Source organism: Mustela nivalis (assembly GCF_964662115.1).
Source record: "Mustela nivalis genome assembly, chromosome: 15".
Classification (NCBI taxonomy): Eukaryota; Metazoa; Chordata; class Mammalia; order Carnivora; family Mustelidae; genus Mustela; species Mustela nivalis.
The window spans coordinates 23,264,458-23,288,798 of NC_139034.1; the positions used below are offsets into that span (position 1 = coordinate 23,264,458).

Here is a 24,341-nt window from a genome sequence, read left to right on the forward strand (position 1 = left end):
TAGGAACCAGAGAGCCAACAGGAAGCCTGCAACATTGAAAAAAATATGTAGTGCTAGGGTTCCTAGTTCTGGGCCCTTTTCCCTCCTTACATTAAATAGATCTTTACCTACTATTGAAAAAAAAATTGCAGTATTTAAATCTCCATTGTTTTTCTGAGATCTGTAAAGCAAAAATATTTTAATGAAGTATTTATTTTCATCTTCATTTTAAGATGAGACTCACAGTAATGTGCTCAGATGAAGGAATAAATATTCACATTAAGGCACCACTCTCTAAAAAGAAGAGAATTGAGAAATGTTACAAAGACTTTCTTTTTCAGACTTTAAATTCTACCTGTCATAAGATTTTATTCCCTTTTTAAGTCTGTCTTTCCTACCAACTTCTCTTAAAAATGCCAATATTTAAAGAAATATATTTGAAGATTATTCTGTTAACTTGACTCACTAAGAGGTTCTGATTCAGTACTTAAGGATATACTAGTGTAAGTACTACTGCAATTTTATAATTTTTCTATGACATTGGATTTATTGACTTGGCTATTTATAGGTAATCTATGATTTGAGTATATGGTATAGTAATGGTGAAGATCCTCTTGTAATGTAGTGAAAGACTCAGAGATCCTTCAACCTCCTCAGCTCACTACAGTTGACCTTGAATGAACCATCCGAGTAAGCCAAACGTACCGCTCATAATAACCATATATATTTAGCTCTCCGGTTCTGTTCACATGGTTTCATGGAATTCTGAAGTGTTCTACCAGAAAAAACCTGGATGTGGTCATGTTGACAATCACTGAATTAGATTCTTATTAAGCATCCTTGTTCCAGTAAATGTGCAGAGAATATTATAATTCTTTATTATGCTTGGCCATTTACAACTTCAATTATCAAAGAATTCTTGACTCACGAGTTTCTTATTGGTTTCTATTTTATATAGAAAGAGATAGATAGATCTTATATAAATATAAGATATATAGATAGATATAGATCTAAGATATATCTACCTTAGATCTATCTATCTCTATGTATATAAGAAAAGAGAACTTTTCTTGTGTTTTTATCCTGTGACATGCACAATATAACACATGCAAAAAGCAAATGGGGAAAGTTTTTAGACTGAATGAATTTGTAGGAGTAAGAATATTCATAACATGAATATCAATTTACTGGGTCTTGCTGTGTAAGAGGTTCCATCTAACACATGGTTCAAAGAATATACAGGAAACCCATCATGGGGTAAGAATAGAACAGAATCATGAACTGACCAACACCTATAGAACACTTTCCCTGTGGGACCCATACCCCACTGTACATTTCATGGAATCAAACCTGAATCTAGTAACGCACAGGATAAAGTAACACAAAAAATTAACAACGAGGAAAACTGCAGTAATCCAACTGAAAATGAAACTAAGAAGATGATACCATGTCTTTATGAAGGTATTGGCACAAGAGACGGGACTGCAGAAAAAGACAAAGACTTCAAGGGCAAAGCGCAGAAACAAGTGCAGTTCAACCCAGGCCAGACCAGGGCCACCTGGAGAGTTCGGATCATGAGCGATGGGGAGCATGAGCATTCGGAGACTTTCCAGATCGTTCTGTCAGAGCCGGTGCTGGCTGCTCTGGAATTCCCCTCAGTGATCACGGTGGAGATCGTTGACCCAGGAGATGGTAAGAGCTATCATCACTTGTTTGTGTTGTTGCTGTTGGGTTTTTAATGACAAAATTACTCATAGGGGAAGTTTTAAATTCAGTGTTTGGACTTTCTGTGAGGAGGATGTTCTGGACTCATAGTTCAGTATTCTCAGATATGCTGATGGGAGAGGGAAGCCAAAAACCGATAAATTAATTAATAAGGAAAGCTGTATTGTTCCAAATAAATGAACTACAAACGTACATATGATTATCAACATGTTCTTTCTCTTATTATAATTCTATCCTTTAGAAACAACATTGCTCATCTCCTTTTTCTTGAATTAATTCATTATTTCTTAAACTCTTTCAAATGTCTTTTAAACTTTCCTTTACACAAATAGTTTAAGAATTACGCCATTTTGTGATTAATTTGCTCCCCATGGTACACTTGATTGTTCTAGTTTACTGCATCTATTTATGACCCAAAATTTTTCATTTGGCCCGTATGCTTCCACATTTGTTACATAAAACCCACCTTACCTATCCCTACTCTTCAGTGACTTGTGTCTTGAAACATTGCTCTTAACTCCTATTAGGTGATGTTTTGTTGTCAGTGCACACCTTTGGCTGATGTTGGTAAAAGTAAGTCTCACTGCTTTTGTGTGTAATTTGACCCATTCCCTCCCCCTGCCATACTTCTACAGTACTGGCTTGTCTCAGTGCAGTCAGGGAAAAAAAAGAGAGAGAGAGAAAGGTTGAATGGCTTTTTGAGGGCTGGCATTTATACAAAGGTTGGAGAGACTCTTCTAAAGCTGAAATCCTGTCAGAAGCCAGACGTGACTTTCTTTTCAACTGCCAGCCTACTTTATTTTGTCAGTCAGAAAACTCTTAACTTTTCTGTGAAGATACAATCTACTGGGTACATGAAATGGAGACGTGTGGAAACCTCTGGGTTACAAGGCTGAACATAATTAGAACACATAAGAGAACTGGGGCTCTGGGTTTGTTTGTTTAACTAACATCTCTCCTTTAGTTAAAAATGAAGTTCAGTTATGTTTATAATTCTTTTAAAGAACAGTTGGCATTTAATTACATTTAGTTTTATTGGTCCTGTCTAGGAATAAATAATTAAATTTTCTTCTACTCCTGAATTTTGGGTAAGCTCTGGCATAACAAAGCTTTCTTTTGAACAAGCCCATGGCAACTTTAATACATATAAACTGGCCCATCAGTTAGAGTTTGTTTGAAGCTTGCTCTTTCTTTGTTTACTTTCATAATCTCTAGGCCCAATGTAGGGCTTCAACTCATGACCCTGAAATCAAGTCACATGCTCCACCAACTGACCCAGCCAGTTACCCCAAAGCCATTTCTTGATATTTTATTTGCCAATTGGTATAATTGCCATAATTTACCTTAAGAAATAAGACACTTAAACTCATGGGGGCACCTGGGTGGCTCATTTGGTTGCCCATCAGACTCTTTCTTGGTTTCAGCTTCAGTCGTGATCTCAGGGGCTTGTGATCAAGCCTCATGCTTAGCTCTGCACTCTCCCGGGAGTCTGCTTGAAGATTCTCTCCCTCTATGGTTTCACTTATTTGTGGAGCATAACAAATATGGAGGACAAGGGGTGTTAGAGAGGAGAAGGGAGTTGGGGTAAATTGGAAGGGGAGGTGAATCACGAGAGACTATGGACTCTGAAAATCAATCTGAGGGGTTTGAAGTGGCGGGGGTTGGGAGGTTGGGGTACCAGGTGGTGGGTATTATAGAGGGCATGGATTGCATGGAGCACTGGGTGTGGTGAAAAAATAATGAATACTGTTTTTCTGAAAATAAATACATTGAAAAAATTAAAAAAAAAAAAAAGATTCTCTCCCTCTGCCTCTCCCCTCAGTCTCTCTCTCTCTTTCTCTCTTTTGCAAATAAGTAAATATATATATATTTTTTAATTTCTTTATTTGACAGACAGAGAGAGAACACAGATAGGCAGAGTAGCAGGCAGAGCAGCAGGCAGAGGGAGAGGGAGAAGCAGGCGTTCTGCTGATCAGGGAGCCCAACTCAGGGCTTGATCCCAGGACCCCGGGATCATGACCTGAGCTGAAGGCTGAAACTTCATCGATTGAGCTTCCCAGGCTCCCCTATAAATAAATCTTAAAAAAAAAAAAAAAAAGACACTTAAACTCATTTGTGCCTTATTTATAAGATCAGCATAACACTCTATACTTTATACCCATATTAGGCCTAAGAAGTAGACTATTAAACACAAAATACAGGGGCTCCTGGGTGGCTCAGTCAGCTAAGCGTCTGCCTTCAGCTCAGGTCATGATCCCAGAGTCCCAGATTCCAGCCCCACATCAGGCTCCCTGTTCCGTGGTGAGTCTGCTTCTTCCTCTCCCTCTGCTCTTCCCCCTACTTGTGCTCTCTCACTCACTCTGTCAAATAAATAAAATCTTTTAAAAAATAAAAACAAAATACATACACACAACTTTGCCATAATTTCATTTCGTGTAATGGTCATCTTAGTTGTTAGGGAATTTTCTAGATGAAATTCAGCCCTAGTCATTCTTGGCCATGATCATCCCTAGGATAATTGACAAGTGTCTCATAATGCTTGGTATATTCCCTGTCTTGGAGACCATTCGTCTTGAAGTTACAGGATCTGAGTTTGATTCCCAATTCCATTGTTTCTAGTTTTATTACCTTAATCAAATCAAACAGGTTTTATTAAGATTTACTTTCCTAATGTGCAAACTGTGAAAAATTAATGATTCTCTTGTTGCATCTTTCTTATGAAAAAGCTCTATAAAACATAAAGCACAATATGAATGTTATTTCTAATATCACAAATAACATCATTAGATTTCATTTTAAGAGATTAAAGAATCCTTTTTTCTCCCCCCATTAAGGGTCACTTTTCCTATCATTTCAAAATTTTAATTACTTCTTTCTACACTATCTTGTAACTCTTCACATATACCTTGGCTAGCCTTAAGAACCATTATGCCTGTAAGCTCCCCTTCTGCATATTACTTCTAGGATGTGACATGAGATTTTATTTTGCATGCATTAAAAATGTATCTAGCTCATACTTGTGCTGGGTATAGCGCTAAGTGTTAGGGCTGCAAAGGTAATAGGATATAGTTCTTTTTATCAAAGCACATATGCTCTCATGAGAAGGAGAGCCCTGTAAATAAGTGATTGCAATAGAATGTGATGTGGTACAACAAAGTGTGTGCAGTGTTATGGAACCAAGAAGAGGAAATATCCAACTTTGCTTCATTTTCGTCTGGAAACTGTCTTTACTTATCAGCTAGTTTATATAAACCCATGCAAATACATATGTTTCCCAGTTCTTTACTTGCCTGTGACTGCTACTGCTAATGATAATAATTGAAATTCATCAAACACTTACTATTGGTGGTGTGCTTAACACACACACATTCCTTTAGTCACTTTTGCCTCACTACCTTGTAGACATACCATTTTAGGCATTTTACTTGTTTATAGAATGCTCTCAACTTCACATCTGACAGGTTTTATTTTTTAATTTATTCTTTTTTAAAAGATTTTATTTATTTTAGAGAGAAAGCCAGCACACAAGCAGGGGGCGCAGCAGGCGGAGGAAGAAGTAGGCTCCCTGCTGAGCAAGGAACCTGATGTGGGGCTCCATCCCAGGACCTTGGGATCATGAACTGAACCGAAGGCAGACACTTAGCTGACTGAGCCACCCAGGTGTCCCCACATATGACAGATTTTGTAATACTCTTCCCATGTTTTATTACAAAAAGAAACAAACAACTTACTAACACAAACTCTGCACACACACAAGCATATACATACATCCATCCTAAATTCTCACATGTTCATAATTATATTCTTATAATACTTTATGTATATTTTTTAAGTTAGATCATTGTGATTTAAGTAAAGATTTTAAATACCTATGGATTTAATTCATCACACAAGGATCTGCATCTCCTGCAGAGATAATAGTACACTTAGGTGCTTATTTGTTTCACCTGAGGTACCATGCAGTGCCCATGTGGATAGTATCTCTCAGGCCTCCAGATGTTGTGACCTTCCGGCTGGGAGTAGATTGACTCTACTCTAAAGAATGGATCAGGTGATATGTCTTCCTGCATCTTCTGTGAAGGAGGGCAGCCTGCCTCAAAGGGCAGACACCAATGAGAACAAGTGCACCCCAGTCCTCATCCATGGGTGCCCTGGGATGGCCACGCACAGAACGGAGCTAATCTTCTAATGGCCACATGCAGATCTCGCTGTCATGCTGGTACCTTCCCTGTCAATCAGAGAGGGGCCACTCAGGCACAGCTCAGCTGTCAGATAGGACATCAGAAGCCCACATTTTGTTGCATGAAAATGGAAGACTGAAAGGGGGCTTTTCCTTCTACTCAACAAAGCTTTATGGGGTCACAGAAGGAGGACACGCCATTCTGCTATGACTGTGGATATCTACAGCTTCCCAGACAAATGGGTTTAGTCATTTACTGAGTACATCAATAAATTCAGCTTCCTCATACACTGAAGTCTGTGGTACAAAGAGGAAAACTAGAATAGGAAGAATACAGACAGACGGTCAAGCAGAGCTGTTAACCTCTCATTGTCATACTGCCTTTATCCCAGGTGCTTGGCCTTGGAGGCACTCCCAGGGAAAATCTACTCTTGTCATGATTTTTACCTCACTGCTTTGTCCTCTATCTCTGTTATCCTTCCTTGTTTCAGTTTGATTCCACAACCTCTGTCCTTTACAAATGCAGGTAGAAATTTCCAGTTGGGAGGGGTTTTAAAGTGTGTGAAGCATTTAACTCATTTTCTGGATGGGGAACCTGAGAAATAGAGCCATCCTTAAATTTATCTCTGCCTAAATTGGCCTCTTGGAAGCTGTTGCATTTGGTTGCCTTTTGTATTAGCAGGGATGAGTAAAATAACACTTCCTCTGAGGGAATGGGCACTCCTCTGTGGGGTACCACTGAGTGGTAACAATAAACTTTTGCTGAAAGATCCTCTGCAGCTAGGCTGGACGATTCAAGAGCAGGTAGCAGATTGCCAGAGGACTAGAAAGGCTTCGAGAAAATTCCAGGTCATTGTTACTCCTCCTGCCCTCTTTTCTAACCCAAGCCAGAGAAGTTCGAAAGGATTATTCCATAGGCCAAGGGATAGTAATCATAATAGCAAGCTCTACCATATTTGAATATCCTCTGGGAGCCTTATGGTGCGTTAGGAGCTTCACAGTCATGTCACATCTAAACCTGCAATTTATATGTCAATTTCCAAGTGAGATCTCTGAGGCTCAAAGAATTTCTTTCCCCAAAATTCTTTGCTAATAAGTACCAGAGCCAGTGTCTGAATATAGAGAGAGATTTTTTTTTTCCTTTTCTCTTTTCCCTGAGTTTTATAGTCTTCTGTCATTCCAGGAGACTGAAAAGAAATAATTCCCAGAATCATCATTAAACGGCACACTTTGCCAACAGCAACATTGTTTCACCTATTCTTGTGCATGAAAAAACAAAACAAAACAAAACCAAGAACAAAGTGATTCCTTCTCTTTTTTTTTTTTTTTTAAGATTTTATTTATTTATTTGACAGAGGCGGAGAGATCACAAGCAGGCAGAGAGGCAGGCAGGGGTCGGTGGGGGGGCGGGGTGGGAAGCAGGCTCCCTGCTGAGCAGAGAACCCTATGTGGGGCTCGATGCCAGGACCCTGAGATCATAACCTGAACCGAAGACAGAGGCTTAACCCATTGAACCACCCAAGTGCCCCCGATTCCTTCTCTTCTTATTCTTTAAAATTTTCCCTTTATATATCAAGCCAAAAAAATGTATTAGGATAGGTAAACAAAACAAGGGTTCTAGGATGATACTCAAGACTACTCCAGGTCTTGCGCAGTGCATCTATGTTCAACAGCTGTTTATTGAACATTCGCTATAGGAATTCTGTTAAGAGCTGGGGATGAGGGAGCTACACTGAAGAAGGCATATTAACTCTGAAAGGGTATCTTTAGGTGGTGATTCCTATGAAATGATTACTGCTAACGATGCGGATTGCTGTGTGCTGTGATACAGGAGCAATCAGCACCCAGAGGAGAAGTCTCTAACCTGGAAGGAGTAGTCTTAATTTCCTACACATTAGGTTCCCTAACTGTCAGACAGAAGCCATCTTTTCTCACTCTTAGAGGTATACAGATATTAATATTATGATTAATATTCGACATTTTTGTTTCTGTTAAGAGGAAAATAGGTAAGAGCTAAAACCTATTTTATATCAAGATCCCATTCATTTTGTTTACCTTGAATAATTTCTAACCAGGGTAAATTGAGTTTTATGTACTTTCTTAGCAGAACACAGCCTCAAATATAGGTGTTCAAGTATGGATACTTAGCATAAACGTCTGAGGCCCGTAACTATTTTATGCAATTATTTAGTATTTACACTTGAAGTGTCTGCAAACTTCTGATTGAAAGGGGCTCATTCTGATACCTTTGTGATACCCAAATCAACCATGAACTGAGTATGACTAGATTAGGAGATTATATATATATATATATATATATATATATATATATATATACACACACAGTAGAGAATAAACATACCATTCTAGAGGAAAGTGGAACTTGGAGCTCAAGGACCTAGTCTTATTGGACTTAAAGAAAAGGCAAATGTGTCTACGGCCATACCACCCTGAACGCGCCCGATCTCGTCTGATCTCGGAAGCTAAGCAGGGTCGGGCCTGGTTAGTACTTGGATGGGAGAAAAGGCAAACGTGTGTGCTGAGTGAACCAAACCCATTTCATGTGGTAGAATCCAGATGACATAAACTATTCCATGAAACACAAACACTAGTTAATTGCTTTTAAAATTTTGTACTATTGTCAGTGTCGACATGGGGAGATCACTGGCTAGCCAATGAGACAAGTGTACCAAAATTGAAGGTACAGAATTAGTGAAAGGGTAGTCCACTGCAGCTTAGGACACCAAAATGATAAACAAAGCATGAAAAAATTGAATTTCAATGAGTGTGGAGGATTTTTGCTTTTTTTCCTTTCTTTCTTTCTTTTTTTTTTTTTTCTGAGAATGGAAAGCCTTTTGTCTTTTGAAACACAAGGCATTGTCTTAAGAGATAGACAATTCTAAATACTTATTCAAGGTGCAGCACATATCTGTACATTGCTGGCACCAGGTGGTGGATATGAAAAAGGGGGTGCAAAATTAAACCAGTTTAGTGTCTGAAAGTTTCTATGTTCATGAAATGAAAACATTTAATGATAGGAACAAAGATTACCCAAAGATCCATTCTGACCCACATTTGCATAGTGCTAAAGGATGATTTTTGGATCTCGTGGCATCCTGATGTGAACGTATGATACTTATTATCATGTGATTTAGATGTTTTCATTATTCTTATTTGTGTCTCTTTCGAGTCCCTGTAAATTTAGCCTATATCAATCACTATGTCTGTTTCAGAGTAAAAACACAGACCACGGAAATTAAGAGAGCTGTCCAAGTTCAAACACATCAGGGACAGACTTCCTACTCAGTACCGCTTGTTGACCAGTCTGTGGGCACCATGGTAGCCCAAGGAGGTCCCGGAATATCTTCAGGGTTGGTTTTTGAATGTGCCAAACTTTCCAAAGACGATGAACACTCAGTGCCTTTCTCCATACGCTGCATTTTCTTTCTCTGTTCCATATAACAAAGATTTTTAGAAAACATTTTGTCCTATCATGTTTTAGTAGAATCTGTTTTGTTTTTTGTTTTTAATCTGTTCAGGATAATTGAGAAAAGGACAGCATGAACATTATCTTTCAAACATAATGACAGCTGCTTTATTTCTGAGAACAGAAGTCATTTTTTGCCTAAGTGACAGCCCAGTCAAACCTAAAAGTAAACCCTGCGGTTGCAGATCAAAGCGTTCATTACAGCACAGTTGCATCAGTTAATAAAGAAGGCACTCCCTGGATTCAGCTTTATCTTTCAAAATGCAAAATACAGAATAATGAAACTGATCTGAATATCTATAAAAATCATCCATGTTCATCATTAAGAATTCTGAGAGATTTAAAGAAGGAAAGGTCCCTCGTAGGTCTACCCTGTGGGAAAGCCAGTGTTAATTAAGATTGGAGAGCTTGACCCTGCAGTTATTTTTGTGTGTGTCTCTATTTACTTAGCAGAGAGTTTACTGTTTTTAGAATACCTCCCTGACTTTGCCTCTCAACGAACCCCTTCCCAGAGGCTGCTATAGCTTCCATTTAATGGGCTCACTAGGATCTGACACAGGACATGTTGTTACATTACATAATACAGATATTATATCTGTATATATTTATATCTGTATATATTATATCTATTAACACATTATTATGTGTTACATTTATATTCTATAACTTTATTAATATGAATATCATACAACTTTTATACCTTACATAATGCTTTTATAATTTTATATGTATAAATTTATATATAGACTTCTATGAATACATTGGATCTATAAAGGAGTTCTCAAGATACTAAGATACTTGTTTTTAGCTTTCTTTGTTCTGCCTCTGCCATCTCTGCCGGCTCTGTTTTAGCAGTCATTATGTCTTTTATAATCTCAGTTGAGCCTTCTGTTTGTCTCTGGCGTGAGTGCTGCTGCTTGCTACCCGGAATGTTCTTCCTTTAGCAGTAGACCATAGCAGTTATGGGTTTGGTCTTTGAGACAGGCTTCTTGGGCTCAAATATGGGCATTGCCACTACCAGCCTAACCTTCCGCTGGTTCCATGACCTCTGTGTGCCTCATGTCCTCAGAGGTAAAATGACAGCCATAATAGTTCTTATGTGAAAGCCTTGTTGCTGGGAGAAAAACAGCCAACACATGGAAAGCATTTAGAATAAGGGCTTCACAAATAGTAAGAACCCCACTCGAATTAGGTAATAATTTTTTTTGGTATTAGCTAATAATTTTTAAGGATGCTACACAAATGCCAGTGGGGGTGGTGGTTACACTGAAAAAGCCATGCTTGCTTGGGGCAGTCTGCATTGAGTTTCGACTATACATAAGAAGTGAGGTTGAAAAATGACGTTAACTAGAAAAATCTAATAGGGAAGCTTTTCTCCCTCTCTCCTTTTCCTGTTTCTCCCATAAACCACCTATTTCTGCCCAAAGTTCGGTCAGCAGAAGACTTAAACGTGGTGCTGGACCTCTTCACCCTCTGTCAGATCAAGTGTAGGAGTGGGTTCGAGACACCTAGCTTTCATCTTTATTCCTTCTTCAAACCTCCTGGCTCTACTAACCAGTGCTGGCTTGTTTAATCAAACCCACATGGGCCATAGCATGTAGGAGGAACTCAGGTACTCAAGGGATGAAGTTATAATGCCTTACGTGGGACTTTTATGAATAACTTATTTTTAAAAGTTGGTCAGTATAGATTAGAAGTATAGAATAACTACTATATATAATCAACTCTGAGACAGGCCGACAGATAGATCATATTCTTTTAAGAATACTAATCCCGAAATGAGGGTCCCACTCCCATGACCTCATCTTAACCTAGTTCCTTCTCAACAGTCCCCACCTCCAAATATCATCACTCTGAGGGTTAGGGCTTCCATGTATAAATTTTGAGGGACGCATTTGGTCCATAGCAAACTTTAAGAGAGAAACAAAACTTTGTGTAATAGTTATACCAATGCCGTTGGAGTAAATGACCTGAGGACTGCCAAAACCTAAGTCATACCATTCTTAATTTCTGTTAGTTAATAAAGAAACTCATTGGAACTCATTGAACACTTGACTTGAATATTTTGTGGCACTTTGTGTATTTTTTGCTAATGAAATGTTACAATAATTTCTATGTTTGGTATTTTATGTTTGGTAAAATCCTACTTCATAATAGTAGGAGTAATTTTGCCCTTACAAAAACTCATCTTGAAAACAAACAAGATATTTCTGTAGATGTCACTCTATTGTCAGCAGATTTTTTGAAGTGTCTATGCCTCTTGTCTTCAAAATTTATCTCCTCCCACTTATTGTTTCAGGCTTTTGTCCTCTCTACTCCTCTGAAACAGTTCATATAAAGATAACCAGTGACTTCCCTTTGCCAAATCTAATGATTGATTCTCGACTTTCTTGACTTGTCAGCAGCATTTGAAACATTTCATCAGTCGGTATTTCTTAAAACACTTTCTGCACTTGGCCCCCAGAATCCACACCTCCCTTAGTTGTTCTCATTGCTGGGACCCCTCTCAGCCTTCTTTGCTCCTGCTTCCTTATCTCCCTGACCTCTAAATGCCCTGCGGCTAGTCCCTGGATCCATTGTCCTGTTTATCTATAATCCCTCCCTAAATGATTTAATTCTGACTCAGACCTCACATAAATCAACAAGCCAGTAACTCCCACTTTTATCTTTCCCATCTGGACCTGTCCACTGAAACCCAGGATTAGATGCCCAACTGACAATAATTTGACATCTCAGTTTGTCATCTCAACTGTCATCTCAATATGTCAGGTTACAGGACCCCCCATATTCAATGACTTCTCATGCTTTTATATTGAGAGATGGATGGACATACACAGACAATGGACAGACCACATACTAAAATACAACTCTGACTCACAAATGACAGCAACTGGGAAATGACACCATGGCCTCTGAAGCAATCAGCCCCAAATGGTCGAAATTTGATCAATAACTGACAGCTTCCCTATTTTTTCTCCTCTTTTTCAAGTTAAGATCAACCAAAGAAACCAGATGTGATCCCATAACTAGTCACATAGGATGCCTCACTTCTAGTCAGCCTGCCCACAGCTTCCCTGTACCAACAGCTTCTAGAGTCTGGGCACACCCGCAGCCTTCCCCTTCTTCCTATAAAGCTTTCCAGCTCCTCCGACTCCTCAGCCTGCCTTTGAGCCTCTGCCAAAGACAAGTGATGGTGACTGACTCCTTTGCTACCCGCAAAGTTTGAATAACCGCTGTGTTTTCATTCCATTGGGTAATCTTTGATTATTTACACAATATTTTACTCTGACTTAAACACAGAGTCCTCCCAGTGATCCTGAAAGTGCCACCTGATCTTCCCACCATCCACCCAACAACCACTTCTCTGGTCCCATGTCTTGCCCTCTCTTCCTTACTCAGTTTATTCAGGCTACTTGGCCCCCTGGCCATTCCTTATACACACCTGGCACTACTTGGTCTGAAGCCCTTTTCACTTGTTCATCCCTTTTCTGGAATTCTCTTCTCTAAGTTATTCACAGAGGGCATCTGGTTACCACCTTACAATCTCAGCTCAGATGTGATTGATACGTTACTATGTAACACAGGCCCACCAGGATATATACCCTGCCCTAGTCACCCCTCCCCTATTCCCTTCACCATATATTCTTGTATATTTGTTTATTTTGTTCCTCTTCCCCATCCCAACTAGAATGAAAACTGCCTAAAACCAGGGATTTTGTTTACTTCCATATCCCCTCTGCCTAGTAGACATGTCTGGCAAGTACAAGTCACCCAATCAATGTTTGACAAATGAATAATTAGTTGTAAAATCTTATAACCACCCTTTTTTTTTTTTTGGATGGTACCATTTTTTATGTTGATCTATCAGTCAGAATCTCAGAAGAAAACAAATGACATACTTGATTTTTTTAGTGTAATAATTTAAACTTAAATTAAGTAATTTTAAAAGAATGCAATAATATAACTGTTTACAAAGGTGAGCGCAAAGATTGGGAAACCACCAGGCATGGTAAAGGCTAGTAAGTTAAAGGCTAGTAAGAGTACGGACCATTACTACCCCTAGACCTGAGGCAAGGGAAGAAATTAGCTGAGCCCAGAGAGTGAACTAGAGAGGCCAGTGGGCACCATAACTGTTATTTGGGGGAAAGGGTGCGGTCAGTCCTGAACCTGGAAGGAGCCAGGGGAATGAATGGCGCAGACCTCATTCTCCTCTTGACCTCCTGCCTGTGCTCCCCTTTGGCTGACCCATTGGGAAGCCAGAGCACAAGGGAAACCTTTGATGTAGTTCACATTCATCAGCTCCTGGGGCACAGGGCAGGGTGGAGAGGATGGAACATGTACCCCAAGCGCCTATGTCTTATTCCAACAGTCTTTTATAATCATCAAAAGCAGTGTGGCTTACTGTTTTAAAAATAACTGTGAAGCATTTTCTATGCGTATGTGAGACTGTCAGTGAAACAGACTCCTAGTCACCAAAGTATCTGTTTGGGGGTTATCATGTCAACTTACTGAACTGAATGTTTCCCTAAAAACCCAGTTTTACACCGAGCTATATTTTTCACCAATTTAATTATCCTGTTTTTATTATTTAGCAAGCTTTTCAACTACCTTAAAAATGAATCAGAGAATTACTGTATATATATAATGTTGTATACTATGTTGTTATTGTTATTTTTCTAGGGAAGGAAGGAAGCCACAGATATGTTCCTTATAGCTGACTAATAGATTTACAAATTCTAAAGAAACTGCAGTTTAAAAAAAAAACAAGCAAACAACAAAAAAAATCAAATGTTGAACAATGTATTACTGTGGTTTTTTTTTTTTTTAAGATTTTATTTATTTGTCAGAGAGAGCGAGCGAGAGCGAGCACAGGCAGACAGAGTGGAAGGCAGAGTCAGACGGAGAAGCAGGCTCCCTGTGGAGCAAGGAGCCCGATATGGGACTCGATCCCAGGATGCTGGGATCATGACCCGAGCCGAAGGCAGCTGCTTAACCAACTGAGCCACCCAGGCGTCCCATTACTGTGTTTTTAAGCATTAATCATTCAAAAGGAACACATTTAAGGTAAAGAGTAGAAGAACAGATTTTACAAGGTCTGAATTTTTATTTTGACTCAACCAGTAAGAGGCCTTGGCAAGTTAAGTTCAACTCTCTGCACCTGAGTTTCTTCATCTGTAAAGTACGAGGTGGGACAAGGTGACTTCGACATCTCTTCAGCCTCTAAAATTTGACTACACCACTGGGAGGTGGTGACCTGTGTCAAGAGAACAAAGTTGCATGTCAGCAGCACTGATTGAGAAAAAAACAGTTACTAGAGATAAAAGCAATGTTGGGCTTTATCTCCAGGTCAAGAATTCTCTGGCCCAGAGCCTGCATGCTTTAGACCTACCGTGGCTCCCCTCTTCTCCTCCTTCCTGTCACACTGCGTTATTCTAAAAGAATATGCGAGGGGGAAAAGTTCATTGTTAGAGCAATTTTACTTTGCCTAGGATTATTAAAAACTCAGACAAAAATAATAGTAGCTGTGATTGTGTTTTCTCCTTAGAGTCAACTGTATATATTCCCCAGTCCGAATACTCCGTTGAAGAAGATGTCGGTGAGCTGTTCATTCCCATCCGGAGAAGTGGAGACGTGAGCCAGGAGCTGATGGTGGTCTGTTACACACAACAAGGTAGCTCGATTTACCAAAGAACTAAACTGTCCCCCCAAGATGTGTATATAAGACTCTTTGACATGTTGGAACCATAAAATTATGCCTCGAAGGGTATGCTTTATTATTACAGTTTTCATAAAATACAAAAAAGCACTTATCCAGAAGTCTTCCTTCACTATTGTATCTCTGAGGAGGAAAAAAAGCAATTACTAGAGATAAGAGGGCCTAGAAGCATTACTGTTACCAAAACATACGTGATTTGTGTGGTTACTTATTCTAATACTCAAAGCTGTTTGGACTGCAAGAAATTGAAGTCTCCTTTCCTCACCCAAACCAAATCATGTAGAAGAGGGTTATTTTTTTTTTTTTAAGGGGTTGGGGTGGGGCAAAGAAATACATATCCAAGGAAAAGAAACTAATTTCAAAGTAGTTTGAAACTCTGAATTTCAAAATATTTCTTTTACTCATTGGGTAAACCTCCTCTGAATTTCAAGATATTTCTTTTGCTCACTGGGTAAGCCTCCTCTAAAAGGTGATTTTATGTAACATCAAATTAAAATTAATATATAATATTCATTAATAGACCAAATATCTTTCTAAGAAACAGGTAGATTTTCTAAGAATGTAAAAGATGAGGTCATATCGGCAGTTGATATCTGAGCAGACATTCGTGAAAATTCCCATTAATGAATTTATATGAGTTGAAAGGCAGTAAAGAATTGTGGTCAGAAACACAGACTTCAGGGCCCACCTTGGGCCCTGGGTCCCAGAGCAGGTAGTTTAACCTCTGTAAACCTCCAGTGTGTAACCCCCAATAGACTGTTGAGAGGATTAAGCAGGTAATGCATGGAAAGCACTTGGGCACTTTGCCTGCACCCAGTAAGCACAGGAATACAAGGAGCTATTATTTTGTAATATTGTGTTCTTCTGAAAGACCAGTGGCAGGAAGTAGAGAAGAAAACACTTGAAATGTAATATTCTTCGTATGTTGAAACCACTATGAAGGTGCCTCATGATGCTACAATAGTATGTAGGCACTATTGCAATTGCCAGAGAGGTTCAGATATATAAATTGACCACGAAGATGTTGCATGTTCTACATAAACATCATTTGGATTCTCTACCCCCAGGCACGGCAGGTGGAACTGTGCCCACATCAGTGCTGTCCTATTCAGATTACATATCCAGGCCAGAGGACCACACCAGTGTTATCCGCTTTGACAGAGATGAGCGCGAGAAAATGTGTCGCATCATTGTTATTGACGACTCCTTATATGAAGAAGAGGAAACATTCCATGTCCTTCTGAGCATGCCCATGGGTGGGAGGATTGGATCGGAGTTCCCAGCAGCTCAGATTAAGATCATCCCTGACAAAGACGATGGTAAGTACTAATTTATTTGAAAATTATTCTGCCTATTCTACAGGCAGACCATCAGGCACAACTTGTGACAGATAAATGAGAGTATAAAAGAATTATAGCAGGCATGTGCATTTTATATTTGGTTTTATAGTGTATTAAGTTTCAAAGTTGGCTGCATCAATTTGTCTGTCTTGATTCAATATTTTTAAAAGGCAAAAGTCACACTTATGATGTTTTTTTCCTCCATACAGTTTTCTTTTACAATGCCATTTACCATTAGGTGATTAAATTTTTCCAATTTCATGAGGAAGAATAGAAGCAATTGTAATCGATTTATTTCCTTTTTGTTTAATTTGTTTTGCTTTTAAAAGCTTATATTTTACAATGTTAATCTCAGTATTTGAACTTGGTTAACAAAGAAACCCATCTGACAAGACTGTTAAACTAATAACTAGAAAGATAATAAATGTGTGGAAAATGAATTTTTTTAAAAAATGTGTGGAAAATGAAATCCAACAGGCAGCTCCCTGCTCCCAAAAGGAGGTGGGTTTATTCTAGACCACTCTTCCTGTGGGAAACTCAATTACCATAAAATAATCCCACTTTCAGAATAGAAAGGAGTATAATGGTGTTAATCTTCTCAGCTCAAGAAATAGTTTGCGCCTGAAAGGGCTCCTGGTTGGCTCAGTCAGAACAGCCTGTGACTCTTGATCTTGGGGTTGTGAGTTAAAGCCCCACATTGGGTGCTGAGATTACTTAAAAAAATAAAACCTTAAAAAAAAGAAAAGAAAAAAGAAATAGCTTGTGCCTTGAGAAAAGAAAATAAATGCAAAAGTACAAAAGACAGAGACAACAGAAAACACTCTGTTTCATCTGACTAATCTTTATCCTTACCACTTACCTGACTTTCAAAGCCAGAAAGTCTCTTCAAGTAAGAGAGTTGGTGTCCTTTAGCCAAGAAGAATCTCCCACATCCATTATGTACTACCCAACATACTATAGTTGACCTTAATTGCCAGCACTTGGCAAGAGGTCTTTCTGTTTCACTGTTGAAAGTCATCTTAATCCATCTACCATATACTTCTCTGCACAAATATCATGAAGAGAAATAAGGAAAAAAAAAAAGTGTTTTTTCTCTTCTTCCATGAATCAAAATGTCTCTACGGTGCGTATTTGCTTCTATAAGCCATTAATCTCCCGGCATTAGGTCAAAGCACTTTGGTTTGGAATCTTTGTTTTTTATTGAGTCACTCAACTTTCACTGATATCTTACATTAGTCATGACATGGTGATTGATTGGACAGGAAAGTCTGAAGAATAATGTTTGGGCTTCTAGCTAGGGCAGTTGAGTTCACAGTGGTCCAGTTCACCATGCTAAGGAGAATGGGGAAGAATACGTTTAGGGATGAAACAATGACTTCATTTAGAACATGTTAGTTTCGATGGCCTGCATGCTTTCAAAGTGCTGGACATGGAGTAGGAAATTGGAGATATGGGTTTGGAGATTAGAATGAACATAGTCGTACACTAGAGACATTGTTGCATACTATCTCTGTTGATAATAATAAAATCACTGGAGAAGATAAAATTGCTTTAGAGGACATGCAAATTAATCCTCATATGATTTATAATATGGGCATATTCTACTCAATTCTCTTATTTTAAAAAACAGTGTATTTCATGAATGCTAAGGAGACAATACGAAATGATGAAGAAGAAGGTAGTCACTACAAGGGTAGAAATTCCAGTAAAGAAAGTGCTAGAAAGAATCTAAGAATCAAGCACATTTCAGTATCTAAGTGCTGTAAAGCATTATAAATTGGTAATATCTCACATGCAATAAGCTAGGTCATTATCTTAATTTTTTTGCCTGTTCAAAATTTTTAACAAGTCTATTTGAGGGTTTTTTTTTCAACATGTAAATATTTCAGTCAGTTTTTAAAATGAAACCCAAAGCTTATTTAAGAGGAGTTTGCTTTGTGGTCATCTCTGTTGGAATACTTTATCTTACTAGCTGTCTGGTCAGATTTTACTCATGTCTCTAATACTTCATCAGTAAAATGGGGATACTAATTTTACCTATGTTTTAGTCATTTTAGAAGTTGATATCTTATAAGTGTGTTTTGCTTGTCACATACATAGTTTATAAATTTAAACAATATTGCTAGCCATAAAGAACTTTCATCATCGAGAGAGGAAGAATGCTGGTTTATAAGGAAAAAGTCAAATTTCATACATGTGCAATAATACTGAAACATACAAACAGTTGTCCCTTCTGAACACTTATAGGTACCAGGAACTTTACATGAATTACCCAATTAAGTCTCAAAACCATGCTATGGAGTAGGTAGGTATCTCCTCTCCTCAGCAAATGGGAAAACTGGATTTAGTCTAAGAAAAGTGCTTAAGATCATACAGATGTAAAGTATTGGATATATGTCCTAAATTTTGGTCTATTACACTCAGATTTGATGTGCTTCATCAGTAGGCTTTAATGACTCCTGACACTCATCAAGGAGATTAAAATATAAGCAATACCTAATGACAATTGTCATAGCATCTAGAAAAGAATAAATATAGGTCCACACTGATAGGGAGGGGAAATGTATGGTTTCTGAGGGTGGCCTATCTTTCAGTCACTAAAAGTAATGTAATTGGAGTAGGGAAGATGTTCAAGCCTATTACGTAATCTGGATGAAATATTCCTCCTGGTGTAGCACTCTTTGCTCTGATTGCTGGGTCTGTTTCTGTGATAATGGTTATACCAGATGACAAATCATCTGTCCATTCCCTGACTAGTAAGAAATAAATTCTTTGTGACTTTGTAACTCAGAGCAATTGGAATTTTAAAAAAGTGAATTGATTCTCCAAAGCTAGATTATTCCTCAGTGAAGCAATGGGATGATGTTTCTGTGCTTACATAGGAGAAGATCAAAATCTAGACCACAAGTGACTCTTCCAAGGTCCCAGTATCAGATCTCACCCTGGACCAAGGGTTTTCTCTGTGCAGACTGTCAGGGGTGTGAGAGTAGAAAGGGGCTCAAAGAGCAGAAATACACCTGGCCGAATCTGTTTAGAATCTTTAAGAAACAGCTAAAGCCGGGGCGCCTGGGTGGCTCAGTGGGTTAAGCCACTGCCTTTGGCTCAGGTCATGATCTCAGGGTCCTGGGATCGAGTCCCACATCGGGCTCTCTGTTCAGCAGGGAGCCTGCTTCCCTCTCTCTCTCTCTCTGCCTGCCTCTCCATCTACTTGTGATTTCTCTCTGTCAAATAAATAAATAAAATCTTAAAAAAAAAAAAAAAAAAAAAAGAAACAGCTAAAGCCTTCATTGGAAAAAACTGCCACATGAGCTACACCCTAATGTAAGAACAATGCTGTCATTTTGGGCGGCTCTGGACATCCTCCATTACTGTTTCCAGTCCTCAGTACTTCAGTAATGGTTATGGCCTCTCTTTGCCGGGAAGAGTATAAAGTCAGGGCTAAACATATTTCACTAATCTTCACTGTCAATCTGTGGAAGGTAATTAAGGAACGTTCGAACTGAATCCATTTTCTGCTTTTGTGGCAGCAACCCACAGGGGTTTTAGCTGAAGTGGCTGGCTTCCTTGACCACCTTGAATAAATTACCATTCTAGATATGAGCCAGGGACATGTAAGAGGCAGCACGGTGAGCCCTATGGTAAATGTAACTCAACTGAGCGCCGTTCAGAAGCTTACGGACATCAGAAAAGCTCTCTCACAGCAGGACTACTTTAGAGGAGAAAAACATTTCTAATACTAGGAAAATACATCGTGCTATGGTGTGTGGGCGAAATATGTTTTATTCATTTGTGCTGAGCTGAAAGACCTGGTCATCATCCTTTTTTCTGTTTGAATACTGTTATTTACATTAGGGTAAGCTCCCAATTAAGTAAAGCTAGGCCAGTCATTGGAAGGAACGGCCAAATTCAATTAAAGTAATAGCTGGACAAAACAAAGTTACATTCTGATTTAGTGTGCTTGAGTTAGAACAATACTAAAAATCAAGGTACAGGAAAATGAGTCTCTAGCTGCTTAGAATATTAATTCATTGCAGCCATTAGCAGACTATTTGAAATAGCTGGTGACGCTGAGGATTTAGTGAATGCCAATGGATGTTCAGTGCATGAAAGGTATTGCTGGAGTGCACTGGATGGTAAAGATTATACCAGGTGTTCCCCATGGCTAGGATTCTAGATATAATGTTGTAGATATTCTACACTTGGAAAACAACAATAACATAAAATAATATATGAAATATTCTGCCATCTAAAAAAAATTGAATCCCACATATCATACAGAGCAAATATTTGTTGTGTGTTTACAAAGAGTAATGAGATGATAGGTAGAGGCTACAGAGACATTTAAGACATAGGCCAGAACCTCACAATGCATACAGTCTATTTGGGAGGAAAAAAACTAAGTGCATAAAAGGTTAAATGAGAATCATTTCATTTCAGTCGTAATTTGAAACAGTAAAAGGGAAACTAAGAAGGCAGAGTGGGATTAAACACAAGTGCATGATCACTCTGTGTGTCAGAGGAGAAGCAGAGGAACTTGAACAGCAGGGAAGGATTCAGGTAAATGGAGAACAGAGCAAAGTATTCCAGGATTACATGAGTGAATACTTGAGGGAAGGCACGGGTCTGAGAGAAGCAGACAATCCAGTTGGGCCAGATTGCCTTTCTGAGGAAGGTTGAGTGCTCAAGTCCTTGAGTTGGCTCTTGGACCTGGGTTGTAGATCCACTTTGCTATTTTCTAGCCAAGGAATCTTAACCAATCCACTTTTCTTCTTCAGTCTGTTTTCCTCACTGAAACATGAGCATATTATCGCCTGAATTTTCTACCTCTCTCAGAACTTTTGTAAGGACCAAACATGAGCTGTACAAAAGCACTTTAAAACCTAGCTAAAGAAGAGAAAAGTGGGCCTCATGAGCAGTAGAGTCTGAGAGATTGAAGCATATCGTGGGTGCCATTGAATGTGATAAGGAGTTCCAAATATATTAGGTAGGGAGCACTTGGAAGTGTTTGAGTGAGAGAGTGCAACAGTCAGAGCTGTATTGGGAAGTTATTAATTAGATAGCCATGTAAGTGAACACGATTAGAACCGAAAGTGTAGAGTGAGATTTTGAGACTGGCAAGGAAGCAGCATACTGCTACAAATACGCACTCTGACTTGGATCTCATGCAGGCAGGAAGGAGGAGGGGATTTTACAATGTATGTTTCTGAAAACCTGTGTGTGTGCTGGACAGGTTCACAGAAGGGAAGGTACCATTCACTGTAAGAGGTTAGGCGAGGGGACCAGCCAAGGGAAAGGAGATTGGAAGAAGGGGAAAAGTTATTTAAACAGGTCAAGTTCAAGTTAGCTATGGGTTCATGCCAGTGAAACCGGGTAATAGGCCTCCATTATTATGGAACTGACTAGAGCTAGGGATTTGTGTTAAATGCACAGTTGCACACCTGATGGTGACAACTGAAAGCAGTAGGATGCATGAGACCCAGAAGAAAAAGAGGAGAGGGTAAAAGGGTAAATCACTGTGCAGTACAATTTCACACATATTTCCAATAAATCAGGTATATAAAGTAGAATAACTAAAAGTTATTAGAATATATATCTATTAAATATTAATATACAGATTTGAGAGCTGTCAGTTGCAAAAAAATCATTAAATATTATTTATTATATAACAAGGAAACTATGGGAATATGCAAAATGAAGCACATTATTGGAGTTGCCAAACAATCAGTACACTTTTGGGCCCTTTCAACTGGTTTTAAACATTGCCTCTTTCTAAAATAACTAACACTGGGGCACCTGGTTGGCTCAATTTGGTTAAGGTTCTGAATCTTAGTTTCAGCTCAAGTTATGATTGCTGAGTCGTGAGATCGAGCCCCACGTCTGGCTACACACTCACAGGGAGTCTGCTAAAAGATTCTTTCACTTTGCCCCTCGCCCTCTCTAAAATAAATAAATCTTAAAAAAATAAAAATAGAATAGCTAATATTAAAATAGTGTGCTTTTGTTCCATCATCTTATTCAGATTTTCAGTTAAATTTAAGCCATTTTATGGTAAAAAAAAAAGTTACTTCATACCATTTTTTGAAATTATAACAGTTTCAGGAGGGGGTAGTACAAAATTACAGGCTTAATTCATTATTAACAAACTCATGCGTGGGAGAGGGTAACAATAAGAGCATTTGTAGATATGAATGAGTGAGTCATTCACTAAATCTGTGTAGTAAGGTCCAGAGAAGTGAGACTTCCCAGGTTTGATCTTTGGGAGATCCCTCCCGATCTCCTCTTCCTGGTCCTGTCTACCTATTTGTGAACCTGGTTGGTCCCAGTGCCCAGCAGCCCAGCTGTAAACAGGGAGCCACTCCACAGTAGGCTGAGGTCAGGGGCATGTATTAAAATCAGGCAAATGAGCTCGAGTCCGAAGGGAGTTCATTAGCAATAGGAGTACATTTGATTCAACCAGTTATGGTCAGTAGCTCTAAAGGACCTTGCTGCTATGCTGCTGTGAACTCCCTTAGTCTTCTGAAAACTGTTGACACGGTGCACTACTCGCAGCAGGAAAGGCATGGAGAGCTTTGTTCCAGTGCACACCCGCACACTTGGCAAGCAGCCACTTGAATCTCTCCCGCTAGGCACATGAAAACATTCACCGCTGCTACCAGAAAAGGCAGAGGCTCCAGAGCTCTTTAGGAGACCAGCTAACCATTTTGTATAATTCATACTGAAGAATGACCTTGTGGCCCCCAAGAAAGTGAGCACAGGGAACTGGCCAGGATACAGGGCCAGTCCACCCAAGAATAAGCTCTTACATTCATGGGGTCTAAATTTGCAGGCATGTCGTTGGCTAGGGTGGTTCTAAGACATTAAGATTGTGATATTGAGGGCCACCCACATGGTTCAGTGGGTTAAGCCTCTGCCTTCGGCTCAGGTGACACAAGCATCATCTTTGGTGTATTAAGTCTTTTGCTTGAATTATATCGTTTCACACACAGACACACAAACTCTGAGCAAGGTTTTATGATACCTTAGTGTCATCCTTTGTGAGTGGTTAGATAATTTGCTCAGGGTCACATAGCTGGTAAGCACTGGGCTAAGTGGACAGGAGGGACCATGACACTAACCGTTAGGCTGCCTTCTGATTCTATGCTGTTCTACTTAAAGATAGTAGGAGGTATCCTAATAGAGAACTTGACTAGACGATATAATCTATATACTTCTATATACATATAGCCCCCCCAAATCCTAGATTAATTAAAATGCTGACAGTTACAGGCTTTAGGCGTAAACTCTGTACATAAACTATTCAGGTTCACCTGTTACAAATTTGAATTCTAAGGATCATTAGGAAAGCACAGTAGTGTCTTCTGGTACTTCAGCTGGACAAGGAGCAACATTGATTTTTTTCCCCATCATTTAGCAATCTGCCCACTTCTTAAAGGATCAGATTCGGGCTGTCTTGTCAAATCCTTATGGGTGAATGCCATCTTGTGTTTGTTCTGTCTTGTTCATGGTAACACCAAATGCCTGACTCTCATCTCTTCCACATAGGAAAGTGGGTGCTGGCTGGGTAATACTATCTTGTAGACATCAAAGGGTAACTGTTGCTGATTTATTATCACTAAAACCCTGGAAGTAGATCACTAAACCTTTGTAGAAACCTCAGGATCTCAGTCACAGATGAATTCCATTTTAGTGCTAAAAATCACATAAATCTGAAAAGTGACTTCTCACATACTAGACTTAGAGATTTTTGTGAGGTTAAAATTATTAAAAGAGGTGTTAAAGTAAAAACAATAAAAACATAAGAGCTTGAGTAATTAGAAAAGATCTTTTAATAAATGTAATTGTTAGCATCTGATATTGTAAATTATTTGCCAGAAACAGCTATAGCTTGGCTGAAGACAGAATTTCAAAGCCTTG

At 39.0% G+C, this 24,341-nt stretch overlaps 1 protein-coding gene across 3 annotated transcripts in view; it reads left to right on the top strand.

Annotated features, from left to right (window-relative positions):
• The window catches only part of FREM2 (FRAS1 related extracellular matrix 2), a 187,453-nt gene that overhangs the window by 77,225 nt on the left and 85,887 nt on the right, over positions 1–24,341 (top strand). For all 3 annotated transcript variants that reach the window (XM_082700380.1, XM_082700379.1, XM_082700378.1), the window contains exons 4-6: positions 1,441–1,671; positions 14,917–15,042; positions 16,155–16,406. In XM_082700380.1, coding sequence (XP_082556506.1) covers positions 1,441–1,671; positions 14,917–15,042; positions 16,155–16,406 — 609 coding nt within the window. The remainder of the gene's footprint in view (positions 1–1,440; positions 1,672–14,916; positions 15,043–16,154; positions 16,407–24,341) is intronic.